This window comes from Astatotilapia calliptera, chromosome 12 (assembly GCF_964374335.1).
Source record: "Astatotilapia calliptera chromosome 12, fAstCal68.1, whole genome shotgun sequence".
In the NCBI taxonomy this organism is placed as follows: domain Eukaryota; kingdom Metazoa; phylum Chordata; class Actinopteri; order Cichliformes; family Cichlidae; genus Astatotilapia; species Astatotilapia calliptera.
The window spans coordinates 39,731,500-39,749,044 of NC_137433.1; the positions used below are offsets into that span (position 1 = coordinate 39,731,500).

The 17,545-nt window shown below is 47.4% G+C and overlaps 1 protein-coding gene across 1 annotated transcript; it reads right to left on the reverse strand.

Annotated features, from left to right (window-relative positions):
• Window positions 1-10,143: 10,143 nt before the first annotated feature.
• Window positions 10,144-17,217, reverse strand: surf4l (surfeit 4, like). The gene is made up of 6 exons (XM_026187708.2): window positions 16,991-17,217; window positions 15,563-15,749; window positions 14,803-14,879; window positions 12,242-12,285; window positions 11,911-12,100; window positions 10,144-10,975 (listed from the first exon to the last, which is right to left on the reverse strand). Exons 1-6 carry the CDS (start codon window positions 17,036-17,038, stop codon window positions 10,709-10,711), a joined length of 813 nt encoding a protein of 270 aa, XP_026043493.1. The 5' UTR covers window positions 17,039-17,217; the 3' UTR covers window positions 10,144-10,708.
• Window positions 17,218-17,545: the final 328 nt, after the last annotated feature.

The following is a 17,545-nucleotide window of genomic DNA, read 5'->3' on the forward strand; positions in this document are numbered from 1 at the left end:
GTTGTTGTGTGTAGTCAGTGTGCAGTTAGTGTGTAGTCAGTGTGTAGTTAGTGTGTAGTCAGTGTGTAGTTAGTGTGTAGTCAGTGTGTAGTGTAGTCAGTAGTGTTGTTGTGTGTAGTCAGTGTGCAGTTAGTGTGTAGTCAGTGTGTAGTTAGTGTGTAGTCAGTGTGCAGTTAGTGTGTAGTCAGTGTGTAGTCAGTGTGCAGTCAGTGTGTAGTTAGTGTGTAGTCAGTGTGCAGTTAGTGTGTAGTCAGTGTGTAGTCAGTGTGCAGTCAGTGTGTAGTCAGTGTGTAGTCAGTGTGCAGTTAGTGTGTAGTCAGTGTGCAGTTAGTGTGTAGTTAGTGTGTAGTCAGTGTGTAGTGTAGTCAGTAGTGTTGTTGTGTGTAGTCAGTGTGCAGTCAGTGTGTAGTCAGTGTGTAGTCAGTGTGTAGTGTAGTCAGTAGTGTTGTTGTGTGTAGTCAGTGTGCAGTCAGTGTGCAGTTAGTGTGTAGTCAGTGTGCAGTTAGTGTGTAGTCAGTGTGTAGTCAGTGTGCAGTTAGTGTGTAGTCAGTGTGCAGTTAGTGTGTAGTCAGTGTGTAGTCAGTGTGTAGTTAGTGTGTAGTCAGTGTGCAGTCAGTGTGTAGTCAGTGTGTAGTTAGTGTGTAGTGAGTGTGTAGTCAGTGTGTAGTTAGTGTGTAGTGAGTGTGTAGTTAGTGTGTAGTTAGTGTGTAGTGAGTGTGTAGTCAGTGTGTAGTTAGTGTGTAGTCAGTGTGTAGTTAGTGTGCAGTCAGTGTGCAGTCAGTGTGTAGTTAGTGTGTAGTGAGTGTGTAGTTAGTGTGTAGTCAGTGTGCAGTCAGTGTGTAGTCAGTGTGTAGTTAGTGTGTAGTCAGTGTGTAGTCAGTGTGTAGTCAGTGTGCAGTTAGTGTGTAGTCAGTGTGCAGTTAGTGTGTAGTTAGTGTGTAGTCAGTGTGTAGTTAGTGTGTAGTCAGTGTGCAGTCAGTGTGTAGTCAGTGTGTAGTTAGTGTGTAGTGAGTGTGTAGTCAGTGTGTAGTCAGTGTGCAGTCAGTGTGTAGTTAGTGTGTAGTGAGTGTGTAGTTAGTGTGTAGTTAGTGTGTAGTCAGTGTGTAGTTAGTGTGTAGTCAGTAGTGTTGTTGTGTGTAGTCAGTGTGCAGTCAGTGTGCAGTCAGTGTGTAGTTAGTGTGTAGTTAAGTGTGTAGTCAGTGTGTAGTCAGTGTGTAGTTAGTGTGTAGTTAGTGTGTAGTTAGTGTGTAGTCAGTGTGTAGTGTAGTCAGTAGTGTTGTTGTGTGTAGTCAGTGTGCAGTTAGTGTGTAGTCAGTGTGTAGTTAGTGTGTAGTCAGTGTGCAGTCAGTGTGTAGTTAGTGTGTAGTGAGTGTGTAGTTAGTGTGTAGTTAGTGTGTAGTCAGTGTGTAGTTAGTGTGTAGTCAGTAGTGTTGTTGTGTGTAGTCAGTGTGCAGTCAGTGTGCAGTCAGTGTGTAGTTAGTGTGTAGTTAAGTGTGTAGTCAGTGTGTAGTCAGTGTGTAGTTAGTGTGTAGTTAGTGTGTAGTTAGTGTGTAGTCAGTGTGTAGTGTAGTCAGTAGTGTTGTTGTGTGTAGTCAGTGTGCAGTTAGTGTGTAGTCAGTGTGTAGTTAGTGTGTAGTCAGTGTGTAGTTAGTGTGTAGTCAGTGTGTAGTGTAGTCAGTAGTGTTGTTGTGTGTAGTCAGTGTGCAGTTAGTGTGTAGTCAGTGTGTAGTTAGTGTGTAGTCAGTGTGCAGTTAGTGTGTAGTCAGTGTGTAGTCAGTGTGCAGTCAGTGTGTAGTTAGTGTGTAGTCAGTGTGCAGTTAGTGTGTAGTCAGTGTGTAGTCAGTGTGCAGTCAGTGTGTAGTCAGTGTGTAGTCAGTGTGCAGTTAGTGTGTAGTCAGTGTGCAGTTAGTGTGTAGTTAGTGTGTAGTCAGTGTGTAGTGTAGTCAGTAGTGTTGTTGTGTGTAGTCAGTGTGCAGTCAGTGTGTAGTCAGTGTGTAGTCAGTGTGTAGTGTAGTCAGTAGTGTTGTTGTGTGTAGTCAGTGTGCAGTCAGTGTGCAGTTAGTGTGTAGTCAGTGTGCAGTTAGTGTGTAGTCAGTGTGTAGTCAGTGTGCAGTTAGTGTGTAGTCAGTGTGCAGTTAGTGTGTAGTCAGTGTGTAGTCAGTGTGTAGTTAGTGTGTAGTCAGTGTGCAGTCAGTGTGTAGTCAGTGTGTAGTTAGTGTGTAGTGAGTGTGTAGTCAGTGTGTAGTCAGTGTGCAGTCAGTGTGTAGTTAGTGTGTAGTGAGTGTGTAGTTAGTGTGTAGTTAGTGTGTAGTGAGTGTGTAGTCAGTGTGCAGTCAGTGTGTAGTTAGTGTGTAGTGAGTGTGTAGTTAGTGTGTAGTGAGTGTGTAGTTAGTGTGTAGTCAGTGTGTAGTTAGTGTGTAGTCAGTGTGTAGTCAGTGTGTAGTTAGTGTGCAGTCAGTGTGCAGTCAGTGTGTAGTTAGTGTGTAGTGAGTGTGTAGTTAGTGTGTAGTCAGTGTGCAGTCAGTGTGTAGTCAGTGTGTAGTTAGTGTGTAGTCAGTGTGTAGTCAGTGTGCAGTTAGTGTGTAGTCAGTGTGTAGTTAGTGTGTAGTCAGTGTGCAGTCAGTGTGTAGTCAGTGTGTAGTTAGTGTGTAGTGAGTGTGTAGTCAGTGTGTAGTCAGTGTGCAGTCAGTGTGTAGTTAGTGTGTAGTGAGTGTGTAGTTAGTGTGTAGTCAGTGTGTAGTCAGTGTGTAGTCAGTGTGTAGTTAGTGTGTAGTCAGTGTGTAGTCAGTGTGTAGTTAGTGTGTAGTTAGTGTGTAGTTAGTGTGTAGTGAGTGTGTAGTTAGTGTGTAGTGAGTGTGTAGTCAGTGTGTAGTGAGTGTGTAGTTAGTGTGTAGTTAGTGTGCAGTCAGTGTGCAGTCAGTGTGCAGTCAGTGTGTAGTTAGTGTGCAGTGAGTGTGTAGTTAGTGTGTAGTGAGTGTGTAGTCAGTGTGTAGTTAGTGTGTAGTCAGTGTGTAGTCAGTGTGTAGTTAGTGTGTAGTCAGTGTGCAGTCAGTGTGCAGTTAGTGTGTAGTCAGTGTGTAGTTAGTGTGTAGTCAGTGTGTAGTCAGTGTGCAGTCAGTGTGCAGTCAGTGTGCAGTCAGTGTGCAGTTAGTGTGTAGTCAGTGTGCAGTCAGTGTGCAGTCAGTGTGCAGTCAGTGTGTAGTTAGTGTGTAGTGAGTGTGTAGTGAGTGTGTAGTGAGTGTGTAGTGAGTGTGTAGTGAGTGTGCAGTTAGTGTGTAGTTAGTGTGTAGTCAGTGTGCAGTCAGTGTGTAGTCAGTGTGCAGTCAGTGTGCAGTTAGTGTGTAGTCAGTGTGTAGTGAGTGTGTAGTGAGTGTGTAGTTAGTGTGTAGTGTAGTCAGTGTGCAGTCAGTGTGCAGTCAGTGTGCAGTCAGTGTGTAGTTAGTGTGTAGTCAGTGTGCAGTCAGTGTGCAGTCAGTGTGTAGTTAGTGTGTAGTCAGTGTGTAGTGTAGTCAGTGTGTAGTGTAGTCAGTGTGTAGTGTAGTCAGTGTGTAGTGAGTGTGTAGTCAGTGTGTAGTGAGTGTGTAGTCAGTGTGTAGTCAGTGTGCAGTCAGTGTGTAGTTAGTGTGTAGTCAGTGTGTAGTGAGTGTGTAGTGAGTGTGTAGTGAGTGTGTAGTTAGTGTGTAGTGTAGTCAGTGTGTAGTGAGTGTGTAGTCAGTGTGTAGTGAGTGTGTAGTGAGTGTGTAGTCAGTGTGTAGTTAGTGTGTAGTCAGTGTGTAGTTAGTGTGTAGTGAGTGTGTAGTCAGTGTGTAGTGAGTGTGTAGTCAGTGTGTAGTGAGTGTGTAGTGAGTGTGTAGTCAGTGTGTAGTGAGTGTGTAGTGAGTGTGTAGTTAGTGTGTAGTGTAGTCAGTGTGTAGTGAGTGTGTAGTCAGTGTGTAGTGAGTGTGTAGTGAGTGTGTAGTCAGTGTGTAGTGAGTGTGTAGTGAGTGTGTAGTCAGTGTGTAGTGAGTGTGTAGTGAGTGTGTAGTCAGTGTGTAGTGAGTGTGTAGTCAGTGTGTAGTGAGTGTGTAGTGAGTGTGTAGTGAGTGTGTAGTCAGTGTGTAGTGAGTGTGTAGTGAGTGTGTAGTCAGTGTGTAGTGAGTGTGTAGTCAGTGTGTAGTGAGTGTGTAGTCAGTGTGTAGTCAGTGTGTAGTGAGTGTGTAGTCAGTGTGTAGTGAGTGTGTAGTCAGTGTGTAGTCAGTGTGTAGTGAGTGTGTAGTCAGTGTGTAGTGAGTGTGTAGTCAGTGTGTAGTCAGTGTGTAGTGAGTGTGTAGTCAGTGTGTAGTGAGTGTGTAGTGAGTGTGTAGTCAGTGTGTAGTGAGTGTGTAGTTAGTGTGTAGTCAGTGTGTAGTGAGTGTGTAGTGAGTGTGTAGTGAGTGTGTAGTTAGTGTGTAGTGTAGTCAGTGTGTAGTGAGTGTGTAGTCAGTGTGTAGTGAGTGTGTAGTGAGTGTGTAGTCAGTGTGTAGTGAGTGTGTAGTGAGTGTGTAGTCAGTGTGTAGTTAGTGTGTAGTCAGTGTGTAGTTAGTGTGTAGTCAGTGTGTGGTCAGTGTGTAGTCAGTGTGTAGTCAGTGTGTAGTCAGTGTGTAGTTAGTGTGTAGTCAGTGTGTAGTCAGTGTGTAGTGAGTGTGTAGTCAGTGTGTAGTTAGTGTGTAGTCAGTGTGTAGTGAGTGTGTAGTGAGTGTGTAGTCAGTGTGTAGTGAGTGTGTAGTGAGTGTGTAGTGAGTGTGTAGTCAGTGTGTAGTGAGTGTGTAGTGAGTGTGTAGTGAGTGTGTAGTCAGTGTGTAGTCAGTGTGTAGTTAGTGTGTAGTCAGTGTGTAGTTAGTGTGTAGTGAGTGTGTAGTCAGTGTGTAGTGAGTGTGTAGTCAGTGTGTAGTGAGTGTGTAGTGAGTGTGTAGTGAGTGTGTAGTTAGTGTGTAGTGTAGTCAGTGTGTAGTGAGTGTGTAGTCAGTGTGTAGTGAGTGTGTAGTGAGTGTGTAGTCAGTGTGTAGTGAGTGTGTAGTGAGTGTGTAGTGAGTGTGTAGTCAGTGTGTAGTCAGTGTGTAGTTAGTGTGTAGTGAGTGTGTAGTTAGTGTGTAGTGTAGTCAGTGTGTAGTGAGTGTGTAGTCAGTGTGTAGTGAGTGTGTAGTGAGTGTGTAGTCAGTGTGTAGTGAGTGTGTAGTGAGTGTGTAGTGAGTGTGTAGTGTAGTCAGTGTGTAGTGAGTGTGTAGTCAGTGTGTAGTGAGTGTGTAGTGAGTGTGTAGTCAGTGTGTAGTGAGTGTGTAGTGAGTGTGTAGTGAGTGTGTAGTCAGTGTGTAGTCAGTGTGTAGTTAGTGTGTAGTTAGTGTGCAGTCAGTGTGTAGTCAGTGTGTTGTGTAGTCAGTGTGTAGTCAGTAGTGTTGTTGTGTGTAGTCAGTGTGTAGTTAGTGTGCAGTCAGTGTGTTGTGTAGTCAGTAGTGTTGTTGTGTGTAGTTAGTGTGTAGTCAGTGTGTAGATAGTGTGTAGTTAGTGTGCAGTCAGTGTGTAGTCAGTGTGTTGTGTAGTCAGTGTGCAGTCAGTGTGTAGTCAGTGTGTAGTCAGTGTGTAGTTAGTGTGTAGTTAGTGTGTAGTTAGTGTGTAGTTAGTGTGTAGTTAGTGTGTAGTTAGTGTGTAGTTAGTGTGCAGTCAGTGTGTAGTCAGTGTGCAGTCAGTGTGTAGTCAGTGTGCAGTCAGTGTGTAGTCAGTGTGTAGTCAGTGTGTAGTCAGTGTGTGGTCAGTGTGTGGTCAGTGTGTAGTCAGTGTGTAGTCAGTGTGTAGTTAGTGTGTAGTCAGTGTGTGGTCAGCGTGTAGTCAGTGTGTAGTCAGTGTGTAGTCAGTGTGTAGTTAGTGTGTAGTCAGTGTGTTGTGTAGTCAGTGTGTAGTCAGTGTGCAGTCAGTGTGTGGTCAGCGTGTAGTCAGTGTGTAGTTAGTGTGTAGTCAGTGTGTGGTCAGCGTGTAGTCAGTGTGTAGTCAGTGTGTAGTCAGTGTGTAGTTAGTGTGTAGTCAGTGTGCAGTCAGTGTGTAGTCAGTGTGTAGTCAGTGTGTAGTTAGTGTGTAGTCAGTGTGTAGTCAGTGTGTAGTTAGTGTGTAGTCAGTGTGTAGTTAGTGTGTAGTCAGTGTGTGGTCAGCGTGTAGTCAGTGTGTAGTCAGTGTGTAGTTAGTGTGTAGTCAGTGTGTTGTGTAGTCAGTGTGTAGTCAGTGTGTAGTCAGTGTGTAGTCAGTGTGTAGTTAGTGTGTAGTCAGTGTGTTGTGTAGTCAGTGTGTAGTCAGTGTGTAGTCAGTGTGTAGTCAGTGTGTAGTTAGTGTGTAGTCAGTGTGTAGTCAGTGTGTAGTTAGTGTGTAGTCAGTGTGTTGTGTAGTCAGTGTGTAGTCAGTGTGTAGTCAGTGTGTAGTCAGTGTGTAGTTAGTGTGTAGTCAGTGTGTTGTGTAGTCAGTGTGTAGTCAGTGTGTAGTTAGTGTGTAGTCAGTGTGTAGTTAGTGTGTAGTCAGTGTGTTGTGTAGTCAGTGTGTAGTCAGTGTGTAGTCAGTGTGTAGTCAGTGTGTAGTTAGTGTGTAGTCAGTGTGTAGTTAGTGTGTAGTCAGTGTGTTGTGTAGTCAGTGTGTAGTCAGTGTGTAGTTAGTGTGTAGTCAGTGTGTAGTCAGTGTGTAGTTAGTGTGTAGTCAGTGTGTTGTGTAGTCAGTGTGTAGTCAGTGTGTAGTCAGTGTGTAGTCAGTGTGTAGTTAGTGTGTAGTCAGTGTGTAGTTAGTGTGTAGTCAGTGTGTTGTGTAGTCAGTGTGTAGTCAGTGTGTAGTTAGTGTGTAGTCAGTGTGTAGTCAGTGTGTAGTCAGTGTGTAGTCAGTGTGTAGTCAGTGTGTAGTCAGTGTGTTGTGTAGTCAGTGTGTAGTTAGTGTGTAGTCAGTGTGTAGTCAGTGTGTAGTCAGTGTGTAGTCAGTGTGTTGTGTAGTCAGTGTGTAGTTAGTGTGTAGTCAGTGTGTAGTCAGTGTGTAGTCAGTGTGTTGTGTAGTCAGTGTGTAGTCAGTGTGTAGTTAGTGTGTAGTCAGTGTGTAGTCAGTGTGTAGTCAGTGTGTAGTCAGTGTGCAGTCAGTGTGTAGTCAGTGTGTAGTCAGTGTGTAGTTAGTGTGTAGTCAGTGTGTAGTCAGTGTGTAGTTAGTGTGTAGTCAGTGTGTTGTGTAGTCAGTGTGTAGTCAGTGTGTAGTCAGTGTGTAGTCAGTGTGTAGTTAGTGTGTAGTCAGTGTGTAGTCAGTGTGTAGTCAGTGTGTAGTCAGTGTGTAGTTAGTGTGTAGTCAGTGTGTAGTTAGTGTGTAGTCAGTGTGTAGTTAGTGTGTAGTCAGTGTGTTGTGTAGTCAGTGTGTAGTCAGTGTGTAGTCAGTGTGTAGTCAGTGTGTAGTTAGTGTGTAGTCAGTGTGTAGTCAGTGTGTAGTTAGTGTGTAGTTAGTGTGTAGTCAGTGTGTAGTCAGTGTGTAGTTAGTGTGTAGTCAGTGTGTTGTGTAGTCAGTGTGTAGTCAGTGTGTAGTCAGTGTGTAGTTAGTGTGTAGTTAGTGTGTAGTCAGTGTGTTGTGTAGTCAGTGTGTAGTCAGTGTGTAGTCAGTGTGTAGTTAGTGTGTAGTCAGTGTGTTGTGTAGTCAGTGTGTAGTCAGTGTGTAGTCAGTGTGTAGTTAGTGTGTAGTCAGTGTGTTGTGTAGTCAGTGTGTAGTCAGTGTGTAGTTAGTGTGTAGTCAGTGTGTAGTTAGTGTGTAGTCAGTGTGTAGTTAGTGTGTAGTCAGTGTGTAGTTAGTGTGTAGTCAGTGTGTAGTTAGTTTGTAGTCAGTGTGTAGTTAGTGTGTAGTGTAGTTTTGTTGTTGTGTGTCAGAACAATGAGGCGACTGCTGAGTGTTACAGGTGTTACAGCAGTGATACATCTGCTGCTGTCAGGCCTGCAGGTATCAGGCTGTTGTTCTCCTTCGTCTCATAGTGGACAGAAATTATTTTTTGGAGCGGCACAAATAATTTGTGTGGCATCAGAGTTGATGCAGAACAGCTGATTGTTCTGTAAATAGTTTGAAATGTTTATTTAAAAACGCTTTGGCTGCATTTTTAGGTAAACAGCTGCAAAAAGCTTTGTTTGCATAACTCAGTTACTTTTTTGAAGAAGTAACTATATAATTAACTGCCCAGCATTGGTCATTGTTTACTGTATTTGCAGACAGAGTTACAGACTCTCTCCCAGACCACAGACTCATAATACAGTCAGAGCTTTATGAAAAATAAAGAAAGAAAGCTTTGTTTTCAAACTTGGAGTTCAAGTTATTTTTCCTTCCAATAGTGTTAACATGCTACAGGTCATGAACAAGATTGTTTTTAATTGTCATTGTAAGTAGGCTAAAGCAGTTAATTTAAAGTAGTCTAACATAAATGCTGTAATTTGATTACTTTAATAAACATGTAACTTGGATGCTGGCGTGACCACACTGCACACGTCTGCTGTTGGGGCGCTCAGTTTGTGTTCGCTCAGACACGTGAAACATTAGAGGGAACGTTGGTTAGGACACCAGTGCTAATTAGGTCAGATGCATATTTCATGTTTCTGTATGAAATGGTTTAAATGTGATCACTGTGTGATGAACCAGTGGGCTCACTGCACGCTGTGCTTCATCCATCCTCCTCTTCATCGCATTCATTAACCTTTGAACCAAAGGAGAAGAGGAGCAACAACTCCTGAAGGAGAGCAGGACGATCCTTAACTCGACCTGCCAAACACTGATGACCCTGTTGGAGAATATGGCCAATGTGCTGAGTGTGAGGTTCATGATGAGCCACCAACACAGTCAGAATGAACATTATCACTTTCTTTTCCTCTCACAGTTTCAGCAGTGGGACAAACTGTAGAGACATCAGTGTGAAGAGAGCTCGGCTCAGGTACGGCTCGCTGCGCTGACGGCCCACAGGGGGCGCCGTGCAGGTGTTCCTGTCACGGCCGACGGTAACCTCGGGATGAGTCGAAGCGTTCAGAAAGCTTCTGTGTACTTAGTGTAATTAGTCCATGTAAACTGGAGGAGCCGCCCAAAGTGGTGACACGCTGCACCTACGAGTCTGGCTTTGTGACAAAGTGAGGACGGATTTAAAAAGCGGCCCTTTGCCCTCGCATGCTATAACTCACTTCTCCACAAGAGGGCACTTAAGAGTTTTGCAGCTTTACAAAATGAGGACTGTTCAGAAAAAGCTGACTTTGCAGATTCTTACAAGTCAGACATCAAAGGGCCCCGAGTGGCTGTACTGTGGACGCCTTCCTGTCATTACTGAAACCAACGCTGTGGTTTCCAGACATCGGACTGCGTGAGGACGCGGCGGGAGGCTGAACTAAACGAAACCTGGGAAACGTGCGCCACACAAACACGGTGTTAAGATTCACTTTAAATGCACTTCTGTGCGCCCGGGTGACTGAAGAGCAGGTCAGTGTGCATCCAGCTTACATAATGGAAAAGATCACAGGTCATGGTGCTCGAACAGGTCAGAGGTCACGTTAGTTTGACAGCCTGCTCACGACAACCGCACGTTTAAGCTGAGAGGCCGTCCCGCGGCGCTTCGATGACCTGGGAAGTTGGCGCGGCAGGAGGACATGCGGGCTGAACCGCAGGACACGCCTTTATGGTCGATAGCACCGCCCACGTGTCGTGTGGCGTGCCACGTGACTCAGGTCTGCAGGCAGAGCGCCGCCTCGCAGTGAAGCTGAACGAACGAGCAGCACGGCGCAGGTCCCCGCTCAGGTGTGTCTGTCACACTCGGGCCAGCGACGATCACACAAACACCTCCACCCGCTCCTCTGTCCCTCCAACCCTCCGCACGTCCTCCTCCGTTCATGAACCTCCCCTGACGTCTTCCTCTTTTCCACCTGCCCGACTGGCCCATCTTCATTGTCCTTCGTCCATCAGAGCAGAGGGCGCCGTGTGCTGCGATTAGCTAGGAGAGGACACGCCCAGCACACAGACGCAGCTTCCAGCACGCCTAGTCCCAGCGTGAGCTCACTTCCTGTTCTCGCTGATTTTGAAATAAAACACGGAGGTTGTGTCCGTCTTCTTTATACAGTCTGTGGGAGATGAGCAGGTGCTGCAGGAAACACTGAAACACACACACACTTAATGCTGCACGCTTTATTAAACTCCTCCTACAAAAACACGATAGAAAAAGACTCAGACTCAAACACTGAACGTCGTACAGAGACGAAACACACTGTGAGGAAGCAGCGCCTCCTGCAGGACGCCACGGGTTACTACAGCCTCCCCGCTCCGTACTAAAGCTGTGATCGCTCACCTGCTCAGGTGTGTTTGTCGCCTCAGAGCTGCTCAAAATGACTCTGCCTCCATTTTTGTCGTTTGTCCAGCTCGTTACAAAAACATTAACGAGTGACGTCGTTGTGTCCGAATCGTCACATCGAACAGGCTGAAAACAGCAAAGACCGCCTACAAAAGCACTGATTGGATAACGCAGCAGCTGATGCCTCAGGGAGGCGGGTGGCGGTCACTGGGTGGTGCAGCAGGATGGAGGTGGAGGCGCTCCCTCGCCTCCTCTAAAATCACTCTAAGTGTCAAACATCACAGCCAGTGTGCAACAAACATCACGTGACACAAAGACGAGCTCTGATTGGTCGCTCAGAGAGCAAAAAAATAAAAATAGAAGAGGCAGAGGCGCGGCTCCTCCTCCTCACCACTCCTTCTTCTTCTCGTCCATGGAGACGCCCCCGGGCCCGAGCGCCACCACCAGCAGCAGGCCGCCGATCACCGAGGTGGTCTGGAAGAAGTCGTACTTCAGGAAGTCGTGCATGGGCGTGTAGGACGGCACGCTCCAGAAGGCGTTGATGGTGAAGTTGATGCAGAGCAGCCACGCCACCAGCGTGAGCGCCGCCAGCTTCGTCTTAAAGCCCACCGCCACCAGGACCATGAGCGCCGTCCCCACCACGTTCTGCAGGAACTGAACACAACACGCCGTCAGCACAAGGACGACGGTCACGCCCATAATCATTCAGACCCCCAAAGTTACTTTTATTCAACCTGCAAGTTTTCGTCTCCCAAACGATGTGGAGACGAGGCACCAGAGGCATCGCCGCCGCAAACACGCTTCTCTGCTTTTGTTCTCATTGGAGCAAAACGTGCCCCGCCCACAATCATTCACTCGTCTCAGTAATAGAAAAACCTTTAATAGTTATTACAGCAGACGAACGCGTCCTATAATCGCACGTCTCCACGTTTGCTCATTTGTCTTTAGCAGTGAGCTTTCAGGTCGGAGGGTCCCCTCGCCCTGATCTCTAGCTCCGCCCACAGTCTCTGCTGGACTCTGTGGGTGGAGCTGCTCAATGTTAATGTTTGTGTCTGCTAACCGTTTACTTTGCTGTGCTTTGGGTCGTTGTAGTGCTGAGCTGTCTGCTGCTGCCTGATGATGAGGAGGAGGATCTTCATGCTGTTTTTCGTGGTGGCGTTTCCTGTGATGAGCTTCCCCCCGACCCCCAGGGTGGCTGTAGCTCAGGTGGCAGAGCGGATCAGCCACTAACCAGAAGGTCGGTGGTTCGATCCCAGACTGTCCACCAAGCCGCTGCCCACTGAATCGGCTTGGACTGTTCGGACGGTGATTTTAGGACTGTGGATTTCCCAGAGACTGTGACAGTTTGTGAAGAGCGCGAGTCATTCTGGACACTTTTTGCTCAAATGTAAATAAAAGCGACGCCTCTGGTGCCTCGTCTTCTTCTCTTTTGGCAGACGCCCGTGTCATTTCCTGTCAAAAACAACTTGTTGGTTGAACAAAAGTAAGCTTCTGTCAAATCTTGCCAGGAGTTTGAATAATTACGTGGACACGTGTGGACACGTGTGGACACGTGTGGACACGTGTGGACACGTGTGGGTTTGACTCACGCTGAGCAGGCTGAGGTCAAAGTGCAGCAGCGTCATGAACATGAGGACGAGGAGGACGCGACCTCCCAGCTGCAGGAGGTGCTTCGGCGAGCTCTGATGTCCGAGGGAAGGAACTCCGGCGAACACGCTACGCGCCTCCCCCCTGCACTCTGCCAGGAGGAGGAGGAGGCCCCCGCCCAGCGCCAGGTTCCTGCAGAGGAGGACGAGGAGGATGAAGAACAGCAGATCATGTCTTTGTAGCTCCAACCTGCAGCGTCACGCAAACGTGCAGAACGAGCCGTTTCTGTCCACGACGTCGATAAAGTTATTTCAGAAAGGCGTGACGACTTACCTCATGAGGAACTTGAGGTCCCACAGGATGCTGTAAGCCACCATCTGCAGGTCACACAGAGTCACATGATCAGACTCACAGGTAACATTCTGGGACTCACCTGTATGAAAGTTCACCTGCACCGTGTTGGCAGGACGAAACACGACCTTAACTTTTTCAGTTTAACAGATCTGACCAATCACAGCACTGCATTTGGCATCGAGTGCATGCGCAGCTGCAAACTCGCACCAGTGCTGAACACGCCTGACCACAGCGAGCTGCTGCTCCGGCTCAGCCGGCGCTGCGACATCAGAAACACAGACTACAGCTTCCACTCTGGATCCTCAGAGACTGCGCATACCAGCTAGCTCCTGTGTTCACTGAGATATTCAACATCTCTTTATCTCAGTCGGTGATCCCCACATGCTTCAAAGAGTCCATCATTGTTCCTGTCCCGAAGAAACCCCACCCTGCTTCTCTCAATGACTATCGCCCTGTAGCCCTCACCTCAGTAGTGATGAAATGCTTTGACCGCCTGGTCAGAGACTTCATCATTTCTTCACTACCAGACACACTGGACCCACTACAGTTCGCTTACCGTCCAAATCGTTCCACAGACGATGCCATCTCTCATCTCCTCCACACATCACTCACTCACTCGGACACTAGAAGGGGGAATTATGTTAAAATGCTCTTCATAGACTACAGCTCTGCATTTAACACCATAATTCCCTCCACACTCACCACCAAGCTGGAGCATCTGGGACTCAGCTCATCTATGTGTCAGTGGATCTCCAACTTCCTAACTGGCAGACCACAGGCAGTAAGGATGGGCGGACATGTCTCAGCCTCCACCACTCTCAGCACTGGAGCCCCCCAGGGGTGTGTTCTGAGCCCCCTGCTGTACTCTTTGTACACATATGACTGTGTGGCCACTACCAGCTCCACCACCATCATCAAGTTTGCTGACGACACCGTCGTGGTGGGCCTGATCTCTGATAACAACGAGACGGCCTACCTGAAGGAGATTAGGAATCTGGAGAACTGGTGCTAGAGGAACAACCTCCTTCTAAACGTCAGTAAGACAAAGGAGCTGATAGTGGACTTCAGCACTAAGCAGGAGAGGAACTACCAGACCCCCGTCATCAACGAGTGCCCAGTGGAGAGAGTGGACAGCTTCAAATACCTCGGAGTTCACATCACGCAGGACCTGTCATGGTCCTGTCACATCAACACCGTGGTGAAAAAGGCCCGACAGCGTCTCTACCACCTCAGACGCTTGAGAGACTTCCAACTGCCCTCCAAGGTGCTCAGGAACTTTTACTCGTGCACCATAGAGAGCATCCTGACGGGAAACATCTTAACCTGGTTCGGGAACAGCACCATGCAGGACAGACGAGCTCTACAGAGGGTTGTGCGGTCAGCTGAGCGCACCATCCGCTCCGAGCTCCCTGACCTGCACTCAATCTACAGCAGGCGGTGCTGGACCAAGGCCAGGAAGATGGTGAAGGACCTCAGCCATCCCAACAACAGACTGTTCTCTCTGCTGAGGTCAGGAAAGCGATTCCGCTCCCTGAAGACCAACACAGAGAGACTGAGGAGGAGCTTCTTCCCGCAGGCGATACGGTCTCTCAATCACACCACCACACAGTACTGACCCACACATACAGTTCTTACACACACACTGGACTTTCTGGACTTTGGTTTTGCACAACACTGGTCACTATATTCTTCATTTCCAGTTAATACTTGTACAGCTGCTGTTATTGTGTATATATTTATTTATATTTAGATTTCTTCATACATTCTTATATAGTTCTATATTGTGTATTTTGTTGTACAGTTATTTTATTTTCAACTTTAATTTATATATTTTATCTTATTCTTCCCAGTTAAATTTACCCTTCATTCTAATTTGTGTTGTACAGTTATTTCATTTTTAACCTTAATTTATATTTTATTCCTTCCTAGTTAAATTTACCCTTTTTAATTTTTCATATTTATTTCCTATCTTATTCATAGCCTTTTCCTTTTTTGTTCTCTTTAGGTCACGAGCAGTTGTCCAAGCATTTCACTACATATCGTACTGTGTATGACTGTGTACGTGACAAATAAAATTTGAATTTGAATTTGAATTTGGATCAAACCGGGAATCGTCCCGGCCGCTGCCTGCTCCCGCCACCTGGATCGTCCACGTTTCTTCCTTTTCTCCTTCGGAAACATCGTCACCTCTTCCTGTGCGCTCCACTTTACCCGGAAATCACAGCGCTTTCAACGTGTCTACAGTACACGCCCCCCCGCACACACACACGGTCAGCTGTGGCTCTTCTTTCAGAGACAAAGAACAAAACGTTTATGTTTCAAACAGGAAACGTTTACTCTGATTTATCATTTAAGACCACAGCAACTTCCTGTTTGGGAGTCTGAAGGCGTGACGGCGCAGTGAAAACCGACTGAAGCTCGCTGACCATCACGTCAAAAACCTGCAATACTAAACATGAAACACGTGTGTGTGTGTGTGTGTGTGTGTGTGTGTGTGTGTGTGTGTGTGTGTGTGTGTGTGTGTGTGTGTGTGTGTGTACCTGCAGAGCGATGATCCCAAACAGAGCGCCGCAGGCGTGCTGAACAAAGTTCCTGCTGAGGATCAACACGCAGCAGCCTGCAGACACACACGTGTTACATGTTTAATGTGGAACAACTGAGAGCTCTAAATCACCAATAATCAATCAATCAATCAGAGACTGGTGCAACAACCCAGGTGCTCGCAGAGATCATTACACACACATACGTATAAATGTACAGGCAGGGGACCTCTGTCCCTAACTGTCACCAGTGTGCGAGTCCTCGGAGCCCCGTCTGCATTCGGACTTGCTCGGATCACCACGGTTTTCATTAGATCCTAGTACCTGATACCAGGTGCTTTAGCAGGTGCTCGGCCGGGGTTCCCAGCGATCTGAGCAGGTATTAAAGTGTGACATCATCAGACTGCATGGCACAGATTGGCTGGTCAGTAGCGTCAGTGTGACGAAGAGCTGCAGATCGAGCAGCAGGTACACCGTCGCCTCCACGTCCACCTTTGCTGTAGCGTTCGCCTTGCATACTAATTATGCTGCAGGACGCTCAGACACGTTGCTATGACGACAGCCACGCAGGTTAGGTAGTACCAGACAGTAATGAGAACCAGGTTAATGGAAAAGGGCCTCATATGTGTACAACGAGGTGTGAAACGCCCGTCCCCACAAGAAGGTGTCAGGGTTACAGTTAGGCTGGGCGTTCAGTGATGGTTAGGATGAGCATTTTGTCAATTAGATGAAAACGTGTGTGTGTGTGTGTGAGTGTTACCCAGCTGTCCCAGCAGGTTGATGAGGACGAAGAGGTTGGCGATGAAGAGGCCACAGCTCCAGGTGGAGTCGATATACTCGCTCTGCTCGCTCCACTGGAGCCACATCCTGATGCCGTCCTCGAGGAAGGTGCTGACCAGGCAGAGGCGGGCCACGTGGGGGAGGTAGTGTTTGGTCACCCGCAGGAACTAAAGCAGCGGGGTGATCAGCACACTGTTAGTCACTTTATTAATGTAGCACCGACTGCGTTTTTGTACATGCGGGGTTTAAAATACAAAGAGGCACCAAGAGCTGCAGTTCCTCTGACATCCAGCAGAGGCAGCAGTGAGTTGGTCCCCACAGACTCCCATGTTCAAACTTTGCAACAGAAGTAAACATGTTTACAGCCGGACATCATGCTGCGAGGTCACTGTACTAACAGGCTGAAGCTAAAAATCAGCACAATGTTTCCTTAGATTAAAAACACATCAGCTGCTGATTCATGAGCCACAGCTTCAGGTAGACACGCCCACATATTTATTATTACTTTTAAAATACTTTAACTTGACTCTAACACGGTTGTTTAAATGTGGATTAACCAAGAAGATGATGATCATCGTGTGTGTTTCACGGCTGCGTGGAGGACGTGAGCTACCTGCTGCTGCAGCAACACTTTCTGTGTCGCTCCGTGGCGGAGGGTTACTTTCAGAACTTCCAGTCAGCTGCGCATTGATCGAACCAGACTCCGGTAACAGGTGTTTTCATTGAACCGTTCCCGGTTCGTCAGCAGTGATTCACGGCTGTGAGAAGAAACTATACCGCTCGGGCACGTCAGGACCCCGGCCTCGCCTCCGCGTGAGACCCAGCTGAACCACGAATTCGTTACTTTACTCTCAAACGTACATTTTTATAAAACATTTAAATGTTAATGTGTAAAGCAGCCCTGGAGCGATCAGAGCTCTCCTGAGGTCGAACATCATCTCAGAGGAAAGTCACCCATCATTATTTCCGTTTTCCTACAAGCTGCGAACGTTTCACCAGACTCGATTTAAAATCTGTCACGTTTCAACTTTCCTCGAGTCTCCACAGACACCGTTGGTTTGTAGAAAACACCTGAACACGATCATCCATCGTGTAAAGTCGTTCTTCATTTCGGCCAACAGAACAACTCAATAAAGATCGCATTTTTGGTGTTTTAGTGAGAATGAATCTGCACCACGGTCTTTCCTGTTCCAGCCTCCCGATGACGAAATCTGCTGCTTTGCTTCAAACTTCATGAAAGTTCATTTTAAAGCAACGAAGCTGTTCCGGGGAGCAGCTGGCCTCTGCTTTTCGAGCTGACTAAACTTGTTTTGCAGCAGAAATCACCGAGCTTTCAACAACCAGATGTTTGCGATAACCGGACCGAGTCCCAGCTCAGCGTGTCGCCGCTCCGGGTGCGCGAGCTTACCTGGTCCGCCACATCCTCCGCCTGGCTCATGAGGTCTCCGTGTCCCATCTCTGGCTCCGACGGTAAGGCACTTCAGTGCGGAAAAGCAGCTGCCAGCTCACGTCCCGGTCCGGTCCGCAGTGATGATGAAGATGCCCCGCTGCTGCCTCCTCCGACCCACAATCCTCCGCCCTGAGCAGGTAGGGCGCCCCCTGCGGCCGGGCTGGGTACAGCATGCCACGTGGACCGGTGTTCTGACAAAACGTCCTACCTAAGTAGTTTATGCACATTTGTGCTGTCAGCGCAAATGTAAGTAGGTATGACGGTTTGCCACTTAACTTTGCCCATCAGAGTATGTTTCTAGCTCTTATTAACAAAGGTAGGATGATTTGCCACTGAATTTCGTGTTGTGCGCATGCGTAGAAACAACGGGTAGGATGGATTCCCAGAACATCGGAACATGAAAGTTTAACCCAGCTCAGATGTGACTCGAACACGTCGGTGGTTCTTGTTCTTTCACGTGGGCTGTGGGGATGTAGAAACACAATGAACATGATGCACGGCTGAGCCACCAGG